This window comes from Papio anubis, chromosome 16, assembly GCF_008728515.1.
Source record: "Papio anubis isolate 15944 chromosome 16, Panubis1.0, whole genome shotgun sequence".
NCBI lineage: Eukaryota > Metazoa > Chordata > Mammalia > Primates > Cercopithecidae > Papio > Papio anubis.
In genome coordinates, this window is record NC_044991.1 from 89,926,565 (window position 1) to 89,946,613 (window position 20,049).

The 20,049-nt window shown below is 60.6% G+C and overlaps 2 protein-coding genes and 1 long non-coding RNA gene across 5 annotated transcripts; 2 read left to right on the forward strand and 1 right to left on the reverse strand.

Annotated features, from left to right (window-relative positions):
• Window positions 1–364: 364 nt before the first annotated feature.
• On the forward strand, window positions 365–5,566 carry MRGBP (MRG domain binding protein). 2 transcript variants are annotated; one of them, XM_003904516.4, is made up of 5 exons: window positions 365–594; window positions 1,031–1,152; window positions 3,417–3,498; window positions 3,805–3,879; window positions 4,285–5,566. In XM_003904516.4, exons 1-5 carry the CDS (start codon window positions 447–449, stop codon window positions 4,470–4,472), a joined length of 615 nt encoding a protein of 204 aa, XP_003904565.1. In that variant the 5' UTR covers window positions 365–446; the 3' UTR covers window positions 4,473–5,566. The 2 variants fall into 2 exon arrangements, 1 of the variants encoding a protein (XP_003904565.1); XR_652134.3 differs by having other exon boundaries at window positions 3,417–3,879; window positions 4,285–4,476.
• On the reverse strand, window positions 4,285–8,141 carry LOC103887878. The gene is made up of 3 exons (XR_004179144.1): window positions 7,381–8,141; window positions 6,696–6,920; window positions 4,285–5,904 (listed from the first exon to the last, which is right to left on the reverse strand). It is a non-coding gene; the product is annotated as an uncharacterized LOC103887878 (long non-coding RNA).
• Window positions 8,142–9,335: 1,194 nt separating this feature from the next.
• On the forward strand, window positions 9,336–18,599 carry OGFR (opioid growth factor receptor). Of its 2 annotated transcripts, XM_031656895.1 has the most exons (8): window positions 9,336–9,425; window positions 9,752–9,951; window positions 12,369–12,437; window positions 13,060–13,138; window positions 14,382–14,460; window positions 15,317–15,383; window positions 16,301–16,449; window positions 17,073–18,599. In XM_031656895.1, the coding sequence occupies exons 2-8, from the start codon at window positions 9,775–9,777 to the stop codon at window positions 18,250–18,252; spliced, it is 1,800 nt and encodes a 599-aa protein (XP_031512755.1). In that variant the 5' UTR covers window positions 9,336–9,425; window positions 9,752–9,774; the 3' UTR covers window positions 18,253–18,599. The 2 variants fall into 2 exon arrangements, with proteins under 2 accessions (XP_031512755.1, XP_021776520.2); XM_021920828.2 differs by lacking the exon at window positions 9,336–9,425 and having other exon boundaries at window positions 9,754–9,951; window positions 12,374–12,437.
• Window positions 18,600–20,049: the final 1,450 nt, after the last annotated feature.

Genomic DNA, 20,049 nt, shown 5'->3' on the forward strand with positions numbered 1-20,049 from the left:
TTTGGAAAAATGTGTATCCAAATCCTTTGCCGTTTTATAGTTAGACTGTCTTTTTATTATAGAGTTATATTTATACCTTCTGCAAGGAAGTTCCTTATCATATACAGGATTTGCAAATACTTTCTCCCAATCTGTGGGTCGTCTTTTCACTTTGCTGATGGTTTTCTTTGAAGCAAAAAAGTTTTCTGTTGTTGTTTGGGTGAAGTGTTAGAACACTTACTGTGCTTTAAAGAGGAACACGTTTTAAGCACCCCCGCACGGGGCGGAGCAGGGCGGAGTCCCCGGCGGGAAGGCACCCGAGGCCTCGGCTGCGCCTGCGCCGACGCCGGCGCGTGAGCCCGAGCTCGTGCCTGGCGGAGCGCGCGCCCGCCCCCGAGTGCGCCTGCGCGGAGCTCGTGGCCGCGCCTGCTCCCGCCGGGGGCTCCTTGCTCGGCCGGGCCGCGGCCATGGGAGAGGCCGAGGTGGGCGGCGGGGGCGCCGCAGGCGACAAGGGCCCAGGGGAGGCGGCCACCAGCCCGGCGGAGGAGACAGTGGTGTGGAGCCCCGAGGTGGAGGTGTGCCTCTTCCACGCCATGCTGGGCCACAAGCCCGTCGGTGAGCGCCCAGGCCGCGGACGCGCGTGGGGGCGGGGCGGGCAACCGGCGGGGCGGGGCGGGGCCTGCGCTCGCGACACCCGCGCCCCCCCGCGCCCCGCCGAGCCCGGGCCGTGACACCCCCGCCACACCCGTCCCGGGACCCCTGCCCCCTCCCACGCGACCTTCGGACCCCGCCCCGGACCCCGCCCCCGGCCCCTACCCCCGTGACACCGCGAGGCCCCAGCCCGCAGCGCCCCACCCCCACCTCTGCCCCGGGACGCCCCACCCCCTCCCACACACCACCCAGCCCTGCCCCCCGACAGCCCCTCCGCACCCTGGCCCGCCCCATCCCACCGCGGCCACCCTTGCCCCTCCAGTCCCCAGGGCACCCTGTCCCCTCCATCCCCTTTCTCCTCCCCTCTGACCGGTTGTCCCGCCGCCCCTCCTCCCCCCAGGTGTGAACCGACACTTCCACATGATTTGTATCCGGGACAAGTTCAGCCAGAACATCGGGCGGCAGGTCCCATCCAAGGTCATCTGGGACCACCTGAGCACCATGTACGACATGCAGGCACTGGTGAGCCCAACCGCCCTCCCTGTGCTGCCCGATGGGGGCACGAACCCACACACCGCTGAGGGTCAGCCTGAGCTGGGCAGAGCAGAGGCTGGGGTCCGCTGGGCAGAGCAGAGGCCCCTCCATGCCTGCTGGGGTCCGCTGGGCAGAGCCCCCTGCAGGGAGACCCATCCTTAAGGAGGGCATCCCAGGGCTCCCGAGCCTGTCATGGAAAGCACAAACACAGTGCTAGCAGCTGGCCAGCTTTTCAGGGGGCCTGCTTTAGACTGGGTGCTGGGCCAGAGCCTCCAGCTGAGACCCTGGGGAGGGAGGGAAGGATGCAGAGGCCCCAGGCCCTTAGGCCCTTGTCAGCCTCCTGGGATGCCCCAGAAGTGCTTTAGGCAGAGGGTGACCCTATCTGAGTCACACCAAGGTGAATTTGGTGGCTTCTGTGGGAGTCAGGCAAATAGAGTCCCAGTCCTCACAGAGCTTGGAGCTGGCAGTGTGTGACGGGTGAGCGCGTTAACTAGGTAAGCAGGGTGGCCACAAGAGACAGGTGGGTGTTCCAGGCTCTGTGGCAGCAGGAGGTGGTGGGTCCAGGAGCTGAAAGAAGGTGGTATGCTTGGAGAATGGGGTGGGGGTCAGGGGTCAGGTGACCAGGAGGAGTGGGGACCTGTGCTGGTGGAAAGAGAGTCTGTGCCAGCCACGCTGGACTCAGGGCCACACCAGCCCTTCCAGGAAGACACAGGGGCACCACTGAGGCAAGGAATGCTTGCCGTTGACATTGGTGGAGTGATGTGGGTCTCCTTGTCATAGCTGTAGAAAGGGGACAGAGATGCCAGCCGTGCAGGGGCCTGGCTGTCTGAGGAGAGGAAGGATGCTCAGCCCTAGAAGTGCCCTGCAAGCTTAAGCCCCTGTTGCTGCCGCGTCGTGTGTTGAGGACGTTCTGAGCCAGTGCGGCATTTGCACCGGGTGGCCAGTACCTAGTGGCCTAGACACAGCTGGCTACTAAGCTCACAAGGTCCTCCCTGGACCTGCTCCTCCCTAGAGCGTATCCATCAGCCATTGAACCCTGGTCGCCACCCCTCAGGGTCAGAGGCCCCCTGTCACCAAACTCCCAGCAGCTTCTTGGTTGTGGGAGAGGGCACCAGGTCCCCAGACACCTCCCACACCGCGATTTGGAGAGATCGGTGCAAATCTATGCCTGGCTCTGGGGAAGACAAACAGCTCCAAGGCCCATAATGTCCCCTGGGGCATGGGTGCTGGCTCAGATGAGCACAGCAGCCCACATGACACTCAGGAAGCCGTGTGGGACCGCCAGGCCTTTCAGCCCTAGGATTGTGGCCCTGTTCCTTATTCCTGCAGTGGCCTATGACATCAGTAAGGACTGGGCAAGACCACAGGCTGGCACTTTCTCTGGACCATGACACTTCTGTGTGACTGAGATCTGAGTTTTTCAGACCTTATGAAATACAGAGCCCCTGGAGTACCCCCGAGAGGCTGACCAGCTGGCCCAGGAGATTTTGAGGAGCACAAATGTGGCCTGACTGCCTGTTCCATACAGCACCCAAACTGCCGAGTAGAAGCCCCTGTCTCCTGAATCGCCTCCCAGTCCAGGGCCCTTCCCGCCAGCTCCACTTTTCCCTGGCTCCTGGTCTCTCCCTCTGGTCTGTGTGACCTCAGGAGGGCAGTGCCTGGCAAGCACTCGGGTGGCGCTGCTCCATCTGCTCTTCTTCCTTGCCTGGTTCTGTGCCTGTGGCGCTCCCAACTGACACCCTCAGTGTCCATGGGTTCCTGCCACGTGGATGAGAACTCGAGGCGCCTGCGGCCTTTCCCCAGGGCTGTCACCGTGCCCTCTGCATGCTGCCTTGGGGAACGCAGTCTCTTGGTGAGACCGTAGGCCGTGGTGGGCAGGCAGGACCCACAGGTGTGCAGTCTCTTGGTGAGACCATAGGCCGTGGTGGGCAGGCAGGGCCCACAGGTGTGTGTCACCAGGGCTACCCGGTCCTCAGGGCCCACCTTAGTGATGCCGGCCCCGGTGGGTCTTCCTGACCCCTGCACGTGTCTCCACTGGTTCTGCCCTCCCTGGGTCTGTCTGAAAAGCCCAGCTGTAGCAGGCACTGTTCACAAAAAGAAGAAATGCCCTTTGCCCATGCCCGCCCACCGCAGCCTCCAACACAGTGACGTGTGCTCGCTGGCTGCTCGCCAAGTGGCTCTTACATGGCTGTAGTGGCTTCTTGAAACCGCATCTTCACCCTTGTTTCTTAAAACTCTCTATTTGACATCAGCATGAGTCTGAGATTCTTCCATTCCCGAATCCAGAGAGGAACTTCGTCCTTCCAGAAGAGATCATTCAGGAGGTCCGAGAAGGTGAGACTCGGGAGAGGTTGGGCTTGGGAATCAGAAAAGGCCAGACCCTGGCCAAGGGCGGGGAGGTGAGGGTGAGGACCCCGGGCCTCCAGGGAGGTGTGAGGGTCCAGCGCAGACCCCGCCCCACCTGTGCTTGGGTGGTCTTGGAACCTCCGGGATTGGAGAGGACTTTGTTTGAGAGCAGTGGCTGGACGGAAGCTGAGGCCCGTGTGGGCAGCAAGCGTCGGAGCAGTCCCTGGCCTGACCATCCCCCAGCGTCGGCCACCACCGTGGGTTTTCGGTGAGCGTCAGCTGTCTCCTCCACAGGAAAAGTGATGATAGAAGAGGAGATGAAAGAGGAGATGAAGGAAGACGTGGACCCCCACAATGGGGCTGACGATGGTGAGTGTGGCGCTCACCCTGCCCTAATGCCCTTTGGGGCTCAGCACCCTGAGGCCACCCTCAGGCAGGGCACAGTCAGGTGGGCGTAGAGCCTGCGGTGCAGAGGCCCCGGGCAGGACATCTAGGCACAGGATGGATCCTGCAGTGCCCCCTCCCCAGGAGCTGAGTTCGGCTCCATGTTATAGGCTGGGGTCTGAGCGGTGGTCCCTGCAGTGCCCACAGCAGGGAGGTCCTCAGGAGGACCAGGCCCCTCTGCAGGCCCACATGCAAAGGGCTCCCAGCTCAGGAGGAAGCTTTGGGTTCAGAGGGTCACGTGTCAATATGCAGATTTTTTTAACTGAACAGGAAGACAGAAATAAGATTCTGGATATTCTGTTTTCAGCCAAGTGATTTTTCGTTTCTCAGTTTTTTCATCTTCAGGGAGTTTGGGGAAAGCAACAGAAAAATCCAGCAAAGACAAAGAGAAGAACTCCTCAGACTTGGGGTGCAAAGAAGGCGCAGACAAGCGGAAGCGCAGCCGGGTCACCGACAAAGTCCTGACCGCGAACAGCAACCCCTCCAGTCCCAGCGCTGCCAAGCGGCGCCGCACATAGACCCCTCAGTCCTGGCGGCAGCAGAGAAGCGGGTGAAGAGCTGTGGTCACTGACGGGGTCGGCTGGGTCTGAGTGCCACCCCCCAGGCCACAGTGATATCACCCCAGCGCCGTGAGCCCACACTGCCCACCCTCAGGCTCTCAGGTGAACGTGGCCGTCAGCGGGGAAACGTGTGTCAGTTGGACCATGTGGGACCCTGATGGACCTGAAAGACCAGGATCAATCCAGCTCAGATGTTGAGGGCTCTGAAGCCTCGTTCTGTCTTCTCTGGAGCAGCTGTGGCTTCCCCGGGGCTGCTGGTGACATGGATTAGCTCTACATGGGCTGCAGTGTTTGGGATCCAGGCTACCTAGAGGGGCATCAGGCCAAGGGAAAACCTCGGATTAGCAAGCAATAAAAACATGACCTCACTCTTCCTCAAAGGAGCCACTGGTCTTCCCTGCGTGACTCAGTTCTTTCCATCTGTTTGTCCCGCTGCAAGCCTGTTTCTGCACTGACTGTGACATCAGAACATGGCCTTCCTGTCACCCCTCCGTGCCACGCACTGACAGCCCTCCTCCACCTGGGAAACTAAGAACTGGATATTTTGCCTCATTCACTTGTACTGTAACAATGTATATAATTTGGTTGGTATTTCACTATTTAATTTTTAAGAAGCCTATTTTACTAGTGTTTTATATGAACAAAGTACTGCAGAAGTTAAACCTGTGTTGTATTTTTTCTGAGATGTTTTGCTTTAAGAGATACTTTTTGCTCAGTTTTTATATGCCAGATACAGAGAATTTGTAGCGGTTATTTTTGTATGATCTAGTAACTTGCAAACAGACCAAATGGGTGAGAGGCGGGACCGTGCAGCTGTCGGGCTGATGAGGAGGAGGTGGCCGCCCCAGTGCTGATGGAGATACCACTTTTGTGTGACTGCGAACATTAAAGCACAAAAAAATCCAACCTGGAGTTGTGTGATTTTCATCCCAAAGTGAGTTAACTTTTCCTCCAAAAGGAAGTTTTTATTTTTCCAAGATTTATAACTAAAGCATACACTTAGATGACTTGTTAACATTCACTTGATACAATGTATAAACAAAATAGTAACAGATTCTGAGTGGTTATTTTGTGAACTGTGACAAGCACTTAAAATACAAAATGTTAGGAGGGCAAAACGGTGTGGGCCCTGGTAGGTCAGGCAGGCACCAGCGAGCTCCTTCCTGCTGAAAGCTGCGGCTGCGAGACGAGACCGCTGGCTGGGCCGCAGAGGGAAGTCCAGTGTTCCATGTGTGGACAGGGGGACGAGCGCTGTCCTGGCCAGCCAGCACACCCCAACGTCTTCAGCTTGACGCTGCTTCTCTGCCAGTGGAGTCTCCTCCACATGGGAACGTCCTGGCCGTCTGTCCCTGGAGTCCTCCTCACCATGACGCAGATCACAAGGCACCCACTAAAGAGGCAAAGCCAGGAATCCCGTGGTGTGATCGCCCCATGTGGCACCTGGTGCTGGTCTGCACCAAACCCGCTGTTGCTTCTGGGGCAGAAGAGCCCAGGGAAGCTGCTGGTCTGTGGCCTGCCCAAGCTGCACTCCCAGGGTAGAGCAGCTGCCTGGGGTACCCTGTGGGTCCCTTTTCTATAGAGCCGGGACAAATCCGCAGCCCTGCTGTAACAGCCTGCCACAAAGAGCAGGCACCTGGAGGGCCCCACACGCCTAGACCGAAGGACTGAACCTGCCTGGCATTCCTCCACTCACACCCCAAATACTCAGCCCTGCAGCCAGGGAAGGGTGGGGTCTCCCTTTGCTGCCCAAGTGTGCCCCCTTGCCCGTCCGATCTCTCCTGTGAGGTCAGCCTCAGGGCTTTGTGCCAGGTCCTGTCCTGGAGTCTCGATCTGGGACAGCAGTGTGGCTTCTAGAAGCAGCAGGGGAAAGGGGGACAAACGCTAACACAGGGTGTCACGGGATGGCCAGAAGGAGTCCTACTCTCCACCCAGGCTCACCATTGTAAACCTCCATCTGAAACTGCATCTTGGGTGAACTGAGATTGTGCTGGGAAAGACTGGTTAATAAATCTGCCTTATCTCGATTACTGTAACATTTTGCTGCACTTTCAGGAGAAAGCGAGAGCCCACAGAGTAAGCCCACTGGGCAGGCAAGCAGCATGCCCCCCACCCCGGGCCTCCCCTTCTGGACGAGAGGCTGACTGGTTAAAGTCAGGAGCCATGCAGCCCTTATGGACTCACAGGGACTTCCAGGCTTCCTTGTGGGGAGGCCCCGTTCATGTTCTGCTGGCAGGTGGGATGACCACGTCAAATTCACGAGTGTTGGGGCAAGGGTGATGTGGCCTCCAGTCCTGGTCAGCGCTGTACTTACCCCCTCCTGGCCCTAGGGGTCCTGTCTCTAACCTGGGGGCTTTATGTAATGCATACTCCACCATGTCATGTAGAAGGTGCAGACTGAACACAAATCTGAAAAGGAAAACGGAGCTGGCATGAGGCTGACCCGTGCACCGACGCTCAGGTGCCTGCTGCTGTAGAGGCGAGACATGGCACAGTGCGCGCTCAGGACAAGATCTGAATGGGTCAGAAGCCGCCGCTGATGTTGAGCCTGGAAGCCTCAGCAGCGGCTCTGTGCCTGGGACACCCAGGGCCCGAGAGCACCTGCTGCCTCAGAGACATTTTCTCTATGGCTGGCAGCTGGGGTGGGGACTCAGTGAAGGCTGAGAGTGGGAGTGATCTGAACTCCCCTGCCTGCCCCACCCAGGGCGACCCAGGGGTGACTGGGAAAGGCAGTTGGGCTCTGCTGCTCCCCAAATAGCAGCGAATAAATACTGAGCGGCAGGGCACTGGCAGCCAGGCTCCCTGCTTGGCTGGTTGATTGAGGACAGGGCATGCTTGGGCCAAATCACGTGGCTGCCACTGGTCTTACCTGGAGAAGATATGAAGGCTGAAATCCAAGCCCTGAGCCACACAAAATTCTTCTGGGCTCCTTAGCTGTGAGCAACGCCTGCTCCAGGCACATCGCCTACTGCATGTACAGAGACCATTGCCCTTCGTGGGTGCCTGGGAGCTGTGTGTGTGTGTGTGTGTGTGTGTGTGTGTGTGTGTGACAGAGAGGGAGGGAGGGAGGGAGCGAGAGAGAGAGAGAGAGAGAGAGAGAGAGAGAAAGTGACAGAGAAGGAGAGCCCCTTTCCCCAGCCGCAACAGCAAACCCTTCTGGAATGCTGAGCCATACAGGACGTCACTGAACTGCAGAGGACGCTCTGAAGAAGCAATACTGTTGCACAGTCCCCTGCAGCAGCTCCTGCACTTCTTGGATTAGCATGCCTCCGAAATGAGCTCTGCACGCATGCGTGCACACACACACACACACACACACATACACGACACAAAAGCAACTAAAGAAGAAATTTGGTGTGGTGATATTTGTAAATAAGCAATTCAGTGTGGTGGTATTTGTAAAACACAAGTTGGGCAATGTCCCTTAATACTCTTTTTAGGGAAGTGGTTCTATATCCTGCCAACAGTAGGCAGCAGCAGGAATGCTGCCCCCTTGGAACAATGTTGTCAGCACCCAGTATGCTTGTCTTTCTGTTTTCTGGGGGCAGTGGAGGGAGCGGCCTGCCCACCCAAGTCTCAGATCATCCAAACCCTATACAACCACCCAGCACCCATCAACGTCCCCATCAGAGCCTCCCCACCCCCACCCCACCATCTATTCTGATGCTGTAAGCAGATCCCAGCTGTAAAGCATCTAACAAGAAGGTCAGGCAGCTCACTCAGTCTCCCTGGGAAACCTGCCCTGGCCACTGCAGTAAGTTGATTTGCAGAAATGTCCAGAGCCCCAAAACTTCGGGGAATCACTACTGTCGTTTTAAGAAAGGGAGATGTATGTCCACAGGTTCCAACCACTAACACCAGTTAGCACCTGCTAACAACGGTCAACAGGTCAGCAAAGATTAGGGCCCAGCGCCCAGAGAGTCCTTAACCTGTACTTGTGACCAGGATTGGAACACTTCCGTTCACGGCTGTCCCTGGCACATAGTACAAGGAATGTCACCAGTTCCCAGGTCCAGGCAGCCTGAGGCCTGCCAGTGGGCCTGCAGGGCTAGGAGATGGCAGTGTCCCCTGGGGGCTGGGCTGGGGCCCGCTCCACCTGTCCACCACCATCATTCCAGGGACAACTCTGCCGGAAGCTATCCTCATGGCCAAGTCCAAAATCCAGATTTAGTTTTACCTAAATTTTTTGAAATGAAGTGGTATAGTAGTTACAGAAGAAGTTTATCTGGGGTGGTCACTCCTGATTTGTATTCCAAGAGGTCACCAACTTTGCCATGTATCACCAGCAGATGTCAAAGGTGGATGAGCAAGGGACCCGCGGTGCTGGGAAACGGCAGCTGAAAGTGACTGTGTGCTGCCCCAGATCTGCCAGTACTTAGAGAGACGGCCCTGAGGAGGCACTGGACTGGCATCAGCTGTGTTGAACCATCCCCAGGGTGACCCTCCTGGTGGCCCAGGCTTCGTGTGCTCCTCTCCCCTAAGTGCCTTCTTACAACTGAGAGAAGATGGCGAGAGAAGATGACAGCTTGCCCATGTCATCTTGGTTATATAAGACTCGGCACCCTAGAGAGAAAGAGTCCCCTGGTGGCTTCAAAAAGAAAACAGACATGCTTCGCACTGCCTGTGGAGGGACAGGGGTCCGCCAGCAGCTTCCAGGAGCTGAGTAAGGCCCCCGGCCCGCAGCAAAAGGACAGGGACCCCCACAAACCCAGCTTAGGGAGAAAGGCCCCTGTGGACCTGTGGCCCCTCCAGGGGTTATCCTCCAGGGGCCATTCTTCTGATGGGGACATCCTCTGGGGGCATTTCTCTTGGGGGACAGAAATATTCTTGGAAGGGGGGATTATCTGCGGGGCAGGCGTCCTCCGGGGAGAGAATCCTGCTGGGAGAACATCATCCGGAAGACATCCTTCCGAGGTACCCGGCTCATCTTCCGGGAGACGGTCTTCTGGGGGGCGGGCAGCCTTTGGGGACATTTTCGGGAGGGAGGATCTCCTAGGGCGGGCATCCTTGCGAGACGGGGTGGGGCGAATCCTCCCGGGTGGGCATCGTGGGGTGGGGGTGGGCGTTCTACGAGGGGCATCCTCCCGGGCGGACGTTGGGGGATTCTCGGGGGAGGGAGGGGCGTTGCGCGCGGACGTGGGCGGGGCCTGGGCCGCTCCCTCCCCCCCCCCCCGCCCCCCCCCCCCGCCCCGCCCCGCCCCCCGCGCTTCCTCCGCTTTAGGTTTCGCTTCCGCCTCCAGCGCGAGCCCCGCCGCCGCCGAGCATGGACGACCCGGACTGCGACTCCACCTGGGAGGAGGACGAGGAGGATGCGGAGGACGCGGAGGACCAGGACTGCGAGGACGGCGAGGCCGCCGGCGCGAGGGACGCGGACGCGGGGGACGAGGACGAGGACGAGGAACCGGAGGAGCCGCGGGCGGCGCGGCCCAGCGCGCTCCAGGTGCGGCCCGCGGCGCTGACGAGGCCTGGGGTCCCCGGCGCCCCCCGCCTGGCTGCGTGGACCGGAGACCCCCCTCTCCCGGGCGGAGACACCTGGGGTCTCCTGGAGCTCCCGCAGCCCCGGGGACCCCACCCCAGACCGGCCGACCCCGGCCCCAGGGCCCGGCGGAGAAGTGCGGGGGCCGCGCGTGGGTGATAGAGCCTCCCGGGCCCCATCGTGCGTGGGAGCCGTTTCCCCCAGGGGTGCCTCGGGCGCTTCCCGTCCCCGGCCGCCGTGGCCGCCCCCGATGGGACCCCTCCTGCCTCAGGCCCGCGCCTTGGCCTCCTGGCGGCCCCTGCGCAGGCCCCGTGGCCTGGGGCTGGGTCTGGAGCCCGGGCCGGGGCCGGGTCTGGCCTGGGAGGCTTCGCTTCTGCACCTGCGGGAGCCCGGGGCTGGCCGGTGGGGCCTCCGCCTGTTACTTTTGTTACCGCCGGGCGCCTGTCAACGCCAGGGTTACTTTTGTTGCCAGTGGCTCCCTGAGCCGCGCTGGGAACGCCGCATTGTCACAGTCCGGTCCCGGTCGGGGAGCTGGGATTTATTTGGGAGCGCCCTTCCAGCTGAGCTGCCCGGGTTGTGGGGCCCGGGAAGTATCTGGAACTCCGAGCCATAGGCTCCGCATGGTTTCTCCCCTTGGCACCCAGCACTGTTTGCGTTTGCGCCTGGCCATGGTGGAGTGGGCAGTGAGAGAGCACGGAGGGGCTGGGCCCTGTCGCCGGGAGGGCAGCTGCCAGGCAGGCTGGGCAGGGGGGCAGGGTCTGGCACTGTCCCCCAGGACGGCGTGACCCCTGGGTGAGCTCTGACGGGCTCCCCTCACTGGAGTTCCTCAGGCCACTCTCCTGAAGCGGTGCTCAGAGGCCCAGACCATCCTGCCAGGCGCCTGTGACCTTTGACCTCTTCCCTTCTGCCTCCTGCTGTGGCTTCTGTCCCCAAGCCCCTCCCCTTCTCCTTCGGACCCCTCAGGCCTCCTGAGCTGCCTGCGCTGGACCCTGGCGGGGCTGTTTCACTTTCTCCTGGGCAGTGTCATGTGTGCACCTGTGGGCTGACTGGCCACGTGCAGTCAGGACCCAGCCTCCAGAACTGACCCAGGGAGGCTCCCGCTGGCCCCAGGAAGAAGTAGAAACTGATGGCTGGGCCGGGCGAGAGAACCACAGGAGCAGGCCCTGTTGAGAAGTCAGGCTGAGAGGCTGGTGGTGGTGGCTCAGGCCTGTAATCCCAGCACTTTCGGAGGCCTAGGTGGTCAGGAGTCCAAGATTAGCCTGGCCAACATGGTGAAACTCTGTCTCTACTAAAAACACAAAATTAACCAGGCGTGGTGATGGGCACCTGTAATCCCGGCTACTCGAGAGGTTTAAGCAGGAGAATCACCGAAACCTGACAGGTGGAGGTTGCAGTGAGTGGAGATTGCATGAAGCTCCCATCTCCGGGGGAAAGAAAAAGAAGGAAATCAGGCAAAGAGGCAATGCCAGGCCACAGCCGGAGCTCAGCGGGGAGCCAGGGGATACAGTGGCTGACTGGGCCTCCCAGACCCCCTTGTAGCACTCCCCGGGGATCCTGGGTCCCAGTTGTTGCCCTGGACAAGCACACCCATTCCTGCCCTACCCACCGAGTGGGGCTCAGCCCCAGCCCCCCTACCCTCATCACAAAGTCAGGGCTGTGTCCCAGCATCCTCATCACTAGGTACTTCCAGCCCTTTGCTTAGCCTCATGATGCTTGGCCTGCAGAGATGGGGGCTGAAGGGCTTGGGGCATCAAGAGGACCTGAAGTCTTGCTGAGAAGCCATCTCCAGACAGGGCTGGAGGCTGGAGACTCAGGGCCTGACCTCACCATGGCCAGTGAGGTGTGGGGTTGGGCAGGGAAGGGGCATTCATTCATTAGACGCTGCCAGAAGCACCTGGGTCCCCTCCTGGGGCTATAGGTGGTGAGGCCACTGCCCCCAAGAACGCAGCCTGGTGACTTTAGAGCACAAAGCAGGGGAGTCTTCAGGGGCACAGAACAGAGGCTGAACCCAGAGTGGGGGGTGGCCAGCAGGCCTAGGAGGAGGAGAGGGTCAGGGCCACACCCCTGGGGAGGTGCACGTCAGCCAGGGGCCATCCTAAGGTGGAAACCAGGAGTCCCAAGGGGGCCTATAGAAGGAGCAGACCCCTACTTGGCTACTGTAGCCCTCTCTGGTTCTGTGCAGGGTGTTCGGGTACTTTACTGAGCCCCAAATCTGCCCCACTGGGAACCCCCGAAAAAGAACCAGGGCGGGAGAATGAAAGGGAGGAGCCGTGAAACCCCCATCCTTTAAAGACAGGCCCAGGCCCTGCAGCCCTCACCATGGTGGGGGCTCACTTGGGGGTCTCCCATGGGGGTCCTAATCCCATCTCTTCTCTTCCCAGTCCAGGATGACAGGGTCCCGAAACTGGCGAGCCACGAGGGACATGTGTAGGTACCGGCACAACTACCCGGTACGTGCCTGCCCCTACCCCAGGACACAGAGCCCTCCCACCAGCAGCTCTTCTCAGAATGTCCCGGCTTCTTCTGGAAGGCCGGCCTGGCTTGCTGTGCCAGGGCCACAGTTCTGGGCAGGACCCTGCCTGGGGCACAGCCTGGTGTAGATTCAGAGCCCTGCCCATCCCCTCTCGTGGGAGACCACGGGCGTCCCCCTACCTTTCTGAGCACACTGTAGCCTTGCAAATGTGGCCATAGTGCCAGCCATGATGTCACCCACACGGCACCCCACCCCATGCCAGTCCTGTCTCCTGCGGGTGGTGGTTGTCCTCAGCAATTACCCTCCACACCCCTGAATCACAGAAACTCCTGTGCTGCCTTCAGGGTGCTGAGGAGGGGACCTGCCAGACCTGCCAGGCCTGGCCTGGCTGGCGAGATGGGGAAGGGGGGGTCCCTGCCGCTTGGAGACAGCTGCTGTCCTCTGAATGGCCCCCACCTGCAGAGTGAGGAGCCATGCGGACTCCTAGGGTCTTGGGCCAGCCTGGAGGTTTGCAGGTGCTCCTCCCCGAAAGGCACGGAGGGCCCCAGGGCAGCTTGTGTCTGATGGGTCCCTGCTGTCCCCTTTCTCTGGCTCTTCAGGATCTGGTGGAACGAGACTGCAATGGGGACACGCCAAACCTGAGTTTCTACAGAAATGAGATCCGCTTCCTGCCCAACGGTAGGTGCCCCACAACCGCTGGCAGCCGGCACTTCCATCCTTGCCTGGCGGGGGTGGTCCACTGGGGCCTGGTTTGGGATGTCCCCCCGGGATTACCGGGACCACGGCTTTCAAATAGCGCCACAGTGCCCCCTGGAGGCGGCCAGAGGGACTCCAGGTCCCCCAGCCTGGGATCTCTGCAGAGGTGTTTGGGTCAGGGTGGGCTAAGTCTGCAAAGAGCCAGAGACTGAATATCGGCAGCTTTTCAGGCCACACGGTCTCTATCAAAACCACTGAGCTCCTCCACGACCTCATGAAAGCCACACATAAACCAAGGAGCTAAGGATGGTTTTTATATTTTTAAATAGTTGGAAAAAAATTAAAGTAGAGGCCGGGCCTGGTGGCTCATGCTTGTAGTCCCAGCACTTGGGGAGGCCGAGGCGGGTGGATCACACAGTCAGGAGTTCGAGACCAGCCTGGCCAATATGGCGAAACCCCGTCTCTACTAAAAATACAAAAAAAATTAGCCGGGTGTGGTAGTGTGCGCCTGTAGTCCCAGCTACTCAGGAGGCTGAAGCAGGAGAATTGCTTGAACCTGGGAGGTGGAGGTTGCAGTGAGCCGAGATCACGCCACTGTGCTCCAGCCTGGGCGACAGAGCGAGACTCCCTCTCAAAAAAAATAGAACAGTATTCTATGACTTTAATATTATAGGAAATTAAAATGTCGGTGTCAATAAAGTTTCATGGGCACATTCCACACCTGTTTGTGCATTTGTCATGGCTGCAACGTGAAACAAAGAGACTGGGTGGCTGCACAAAATACTGTCAGGCCCCCATCTCGGGAGACTGTGCCTGCCACATCACGGGGCTGGCTTCAGCTGGGGGCTTTGTTTGAGGACAGATTTCTGTGGCTGACAGGCCACCTTTTGCGGGAGGCGCTGAGGCCCCCTCCTATACAGACAGTTCCTGGTCAAGGACCACTGGTTCCCCCAGAGGGACCTTCCGGGCTCTCACTTGGGTTTGCCGCCAGCCAGCAGCAAGGGTCCGGTTCACAGATGGCAGCAGGGCAAGGGCTGTGCGTCGGAGGAGGGATGGGCAGCCCCGCTGAGCCTGGCACCCTGAAGAGCCTCAGGAGACAGGGACGAGGAGTAGCTTAGGGAAGCTGCTGGCAGCACTGCCTCCCTTTGTCCCCCCCACACACCCTGTCCTCCTGAGCGCGGGCAGGGTAGCTGCCACAGCTGACTTGTCCCCATGGGGCTCCCAGGCTGTTTCATTGAGGACATTCTTCAGAACTGGAGGGACAACTATGACCTCCTTGAGGACAATCACTCCTACATCCAGTGGTGAGTTGGGGAGAATGGGAGGATGGGCGGTGGGGGAGGCTTCGGGGGAGGGGTCCTCCCAGGCAGGAGCCTTCCCCATGCTGCTTCCTGGTGTGACTGAGCACTCCCTGTCCTTCCTGGAAGCTGGTGTCCATATGACACGAATGGACATTACTGGACATGCAAGAGCCACTGAGGGAAGGCTCAGGTCTGTCCCCAGTCTGTGGGCTCTTGGTGACCAGGGGGACAGGAAGGGCTGCACACAAGCTCCCTGAAACAGGAGAGGGGCGGGTCCTGCCTGCCAGAGGGGCAGCCTTGGTGCCAGGAGGCCTCTGTGAGCCTCAAGAGGTGGCCCCTGTGTCCCACTCAGCTGGGGCAGGATCCTGGCATAGTGCTGGGGTGAGCCGCGTGGCAGGCGTCTCGGGGATCCACACTGTAGCCTCCCAAACACAGCAAGCCCTACTTTGGGGACAGCTCTCTGGGCGTCCACAGGGAGCCTCTGCTGGTGTGCGATGTGTCACGAGTGACAGCGCAAGAGAGGGAAGACTTCCGTGAGGAGTAGAAAGGAAGGCCCTGGTCTGCCCGGGGTGGATGGCCGCAGGGCCCCTTGCTGTCTGAGTCACCTCCCCAGTGCTGCTGAGCATGCAGGCTGTGGCTCGTGGCCGCACACCTCCTGTCCTGGGCCCTCGCCCGCTCACCTGAGCTCTCCCACCCGAGCTCTCCCACCCTTGCTCCTCTGCCTAGCCACTCCCTCCTAGAGTTGAGCCTGGGGGAGCCCAGAGAGGATGGGAGCTGCCCTGGGCTACACAGCAAGTACGTGCCTGAGGGCTGGAAGCAGCTCTCCTAACCCCTTGCCTGGGCATCTCTTCTCCTGCAGGCTGTTTCCTCTGCGAGAACCGGGAGTGAACTGGCATGCCAAGCCCCTCACGCTCAGGGAGGTCGAGGTGAGCCAGGCCTTGGCTGTGGCTGGAGGGGGAGATGGGGAGGCCTGGGCAAGCCACGCCTCTTCAGAGACAGGGTCACATCTGACAGCAGGCATTGAGTGCCCCCTCAGGGGCCCCTTGAAAGGCAGAGGTCCAGTATGATGACCGTCAGTATGATGACCTTCCCTCCCCAGTGGTCCTCGCCCCACCAGGCATCTAGAGAAACCTAATTTCCGAGGCTGTTTGTCCGCATGCGGGAGTCTGGGGCAGAGCCCCTGAGAGACCTGGAATGGCGGGATCTGCCTTTCTCACCACTGGTTTAGGCTGGAGTGGGGTCACCCAAGTCTGGAAGCTGCCCCTGAAGGATGCAGGGACTTAGAGAGCCAAGGGGCCCCTCCTGGCGCTTTCCCATGGCCAGCGACTTCCTCTCGGGGGAGGGCAGCAGCCTCGGGCCCTGGCAAGAGCTCGGAGCAGCTCAGAGGAGAGATGAAGACATGAATGTGTCTCTTGTCACTTTACCCTAAAAGTCTAAGTTCAGGCCAGGTGCAGTGGCTCACATTTGTAATCCCCACACTGTGGGAGGCTGAGGCGGGTGGATCACCTGAGGTCAGGAGTTTGAGACCAGCCTGACCAACGTGACAAAACCCCGTCTCTACTAAAAATACAAAAAAAAAAAATAGCCAGGTGTGGTGGCGGGCACCTGTAATCCCAGCTACCTGGGAGGCAGAGGTTGCAGTGACTGAGATTGCACCACTGCACTCCAGCCTGGGCAACAGAGCAAGACTCTGTCTCTAAATGAATGTATGTATGTATGTATGTATGTCTGTCTGTCTAGTCCAGGCCTCTGAGTGAGTCGGGACCCAAGGCCACCCCCACACTCCCTGAGAGAACCGGGGCTTCAGGGATGGGCCTGAGCTCTCCAATGGGGTCTTTTCCAGGTGTTTAAAAGCTCCCGGGAGATCCAGGAGAGGCTTGTCCGGGCCTACGAACTCATGCTGGGCTTCTACGGGATCCGGCTGGAGGACCGAGGCACAGGCACAGTGGGCCGAGCACAGAACTACCAGAAGCGCTTCCAGAACCTGAATTGGTGAGGCCCAGCTACTCCTGCCCACCCCCAGCCCCAGCACAGAACAGGGTCACGTCAGGTTCCGGGCAGGTCACAGAGCGCTGCTGCAGACACAGAACTCCAGGGCCGCTTGGGCAGTGGACCAAGGCCCTGAGCCCCTCCTTGCTGCCTGTCGAGCCAGGCGGTCCCTCCCTCGTAGGGTTGGTGAGAAGGTAAAGAATGCTATTCCTGCACCTGGGAGGTGGCAGTCCGCACAGAGAAGCAAGCAGGGGTGAGGGAGAGTCTGCAGCGGTACAGCCAGCTCTCACAGGGTGATCAAGGCCCCTGTACCCTGGAGGGGCCCCTGGTGGTTCTTGTCCAGCCAGCTCCTCCCCACCAGCGGGACTCGGGGTACAGCCACCCTCTAGGTGATGTGTCAGTATCCCCCCCCCCAACCCCCATGTGTCTAGGGCCCACAGGCCATTTTCACGGGGACAGCGTGAGTCCTCCCCTGGGCCCAGGGAGGCAAATGGAAAGAAAGACTGGATCGTGGGCCAGGATGGGGAGACTCCCGTGGAGCTGGGTGGGAGTGCAGGCCAGGACAGGGTGCGGCCCAGCAGGAGGGGCCCCGGCCATTGACCTCTGCTGACCCGGATCTCCCACAGGCGCAGCCACAACAACCTCCGCATCACGCGCATCCTCAAGTCGCTGGGTGAGCTGGGCCTTGAGCACTTCCAGGCGCCGCTGGTCCGCTTCTTCCTGGAGGAGACGCTGGTGCGGCGGGAGCTGCCCGGCGTGCGGCAGAGTGCCCTGGACTACTTCATGTTCGCCGTGCGCTGCCGGAACCAGCGCCGCCAGCTGGTGCACTTCGCCTGGGAGCACTTCCGGCCCCGCTGCAAGTTTGTCTGGGGGCCCCCAGACAAGCTGCGGAGGTTCAAGCCCAGCTCTCTGCCCCGTCCGCTCGAGGGCACCAGGAAGGCGGAGGAAGAAGGAAGCCCCGGGGACCCCAACCACAAGGCCAGCACCCAGGGTCGGACCTGTGGGCCAGAGCACAGCAAGGGTAGGGGCAGGGTGGACGAGGGGCCCCAGCCACGGAATGTGGAGCCCCAGGATGCGGGACCCCTGGAGAGGAGCCAGGGGGATGAGGCAGGGGGCCACGGGGAAGATGGGCCAAAGCCCCTAAGCCCCAAGGAGAGCAAGAAGAGGAAGCTGGAGCTGAGCCGGCGGGAGCAGCCCCCAACAGAGCCAGGCCCTCAGAGTGCCTCGGAGGTGGAGAAGATCGCTCTGAACTTGGAGGGGTGTGCCCTCAGCCAGGGCAGCCTCAGGACGGGGACCCAGGAAGTGGGGGGCCAGGACCCCGGGGAGGCCGTGCAGTCCTGCCCCCAACCCCTGGGAGCCAGGGTGGCTGACAAGGTGAGGAAGCGAAGGAAGGTGGATGAGCGTGCTGGGGACAGTGCTGTGGTAGCCAGTGGTGGCGCCCAGACCTTGGCCCTTGCCGGGTGCCCTGCCCCATCGGGGTACCCCAAGGCTGGACACAGTGAGAACGGGGTTGAGGAGGACACAGAAGGTCGAACGGGGCCCAAAGAAGGTACCCCTGGGAGCCCATCGGAGACCCCAGGCCCCAGCCCAGCAGGACCTGCAGGGGACGAGCCAGCTGAGAGCCTGTCGGAGACCCCAGGCCCCAGCCCAGCAGAATCTGCAGGGGACGAGCCAGCTGAGAGCCTGTCGGAGACCCCAGGCCCCAGCCCGGCAGGACCTGCAGGGGACGAGCCAGCCAAGGCAGGGGAGGCAGCGGAGGTGCAGGACACAGAGGTGAAGCCTTCTGCCAAATCTGGGAAGCCTTAAGGAAAGGATTCCCCGATGGCGTGTTGGCTCTCCTGGCCCTGCTGCAGGGGCCGGGGCCTCCGGAGCTGCTGCGGGCTCCCCTCAGGCTCTGCTCCGTGACCCATGACCTGCAGTGCTGGCCTCCCGTGGTGGCCACTGTAGCGGCCACCGGAAAGTGCGAGGCCCTCAGGGAAGGCCAAGGCCTGCAGAAGCCTCCTGGCCTGGCTGTGTCTTCCCCACCCAGCTCTCCCCCGCACCCCTGTCTTTGTAAATTGACCTTTCTCGGGTGGAGGGGGTTGGGGGCAGGGCTGCTTTTCTTAGTCTGGTGCCAAGCAAGGCCTTTTCTGAATAAACTCGTTTGACTTTGAGTCTTTGGTATGGACTGGGGTCCTGTTGGGTGGCTGGTAGGGCTGGTGTCACAGCTGCTGTCCCTCCAGGCTCCGGTGGCCTGGCCCGGCTACTGCCTCGCATTGCTCCACCAGGTGCCCGTGGGGGCAGAGTGGTGGCACAGCCCTCCCCACACACCCACTTGGCCACAGTCCCCAGGTGTGCACAGGTGGGCAGGCTGCACCCTCTCAGAGCCTTTGAAGGTCAGACCAAGGTCCCTCGGCAGGCTTTGCCACCTGTTGAAGATGAGTCTGGGGATTCCCCTGGGGTTGGCTGGGGGCAGTGCTTGTGCATGGTGGGGGTATAGACGAGGCCTTTCTGCCTGCTGTGATCTAGGATGCGATGCTGTGCCTCGGGCAGGCTTGACAGTACTCTCTGTCGGGCTCCTTGGCTCCCTCAGGTCTGGTGAAGCCAGGTGTGCCCCCCGGGCAGCCTCTCCCTGCAGTCTGGTCTTGTCACCCTGGGCCAGGACCCCCACCCTTCCCGGTTCACCTACATTTCTACATCAGCGGGGTAAGGAGCTTTTGTGGGGCCTCAGAGGAGGGGCCGGACACTTGTCTTTGCTCAGTGAAGGACAAGGCAGACCCAGGGCACCCCTGGGTGGGAGGATTAAAGCTGTAGACCCTGGTACCACTTCAGGGAAAATGCCCAGGTCCCATCTGGTGGCACCGGATACACAAGCCAGCAGTCACTGGGAGGAGACACCCCAGGTTCAATAATCCCCCAGAGCTGGGTGGGGAAGCTGTGGGACTCCTGGTGCCTCAACTCACGTGTGGCTCAGTGAGGGGATTCCTGCCATGGAGGGAAACCGAGGCAGAGAGGGGGACATAGGGCTAGAAATGCAGTCACTGGGGCAGCACCCAGCAGATCCAGCGTCCCTGGTTCAGGCCGTTGTGGGGCTGGAGTCGGTGGAAATCAGCACCTGAAGTGAGGAGCCCCTGTTGGAGCAGCCCTGGGGGCCGGTGCCTGGTGGTGGGCGCCTGGGGACAGCAGACAGTCCTGGCCAGCCAACCCGGGCTGCAGGGAGAGTGATGACCCACAACGGGCGGGCAGCAGGAGGCTCTGTGCCACTCAAAGGTGAGCCGGGGGAGGCTGAGCTCTGGCAGCGTCCACCCTCTGCCTAGGATCTGCCTGGAGCTGGGGGTGGTTTTTTGAGGGACTTGAAGGTGGTTCAGGGGGACATCAAGTAGGTGTCCCAGGTGTGAGGCGGCTCCCCTGGCCTGAGGTGAAGGCCAGCTGTTTTGTCTCATTTGGATCAGATAGCAATTCTTGCTGACCGCATGCTGGGCATCGTGGGGATAGGCAGAGTGGGGTGTGGGGCCAGGGACCAGGGGAGAGTCACTGAGGAGGGGGCTGGCCACAGGGTCATCTTGCCAGGTGGAACTGGTAGGGAGGACTCCTCCTGTCCCCCAGACCCTGGGCTTGGGGTGG

Coding starts and splice junctions, on each gene's coding strand:
- MRGBP (XM_003904516.4), top strand. CDS start 447: ATGGGAGAGGCCGAGGTGGGCGGCGGGGGCGCCGCAGGCGACAAGGGC. Junction 3,499..3,804: donor CATTCAGGAGGTCCGAGAAG/GTGAGACTCGGG, acceptor TCTCCTCCACAG/GAAAAGTGATGATAGAAGAG. Junction 3,880..4,284: donor CCACAATGGGGCTGACGATG/GTGAGTGTGGCG, acceptor TTCGTTTCTCAG/TTTTTTCATCTTCAGGGAGT.
- OGFR (XM_031656895.1), top strand. CDS start 9,775: ATGGACGACCCGGACTGCGACTCCACCTGGGAGGAGGACGAGGAGGAT. Junction 9,952..12,368: donor CGCGGCCCAGCGCGCTCCAG/GTGCGGCCCGCG, acceptor TTCTCTTCCCAG/TCCAGGATGACAGGGTCCCG. Junction 13,139..14,381: donor GATCCGCTTCCTGCCCAACG/GTAGGTGCCCCA, acceptor TGGGGCTCCCAG/GCTGTTTCATTGAGGACATT.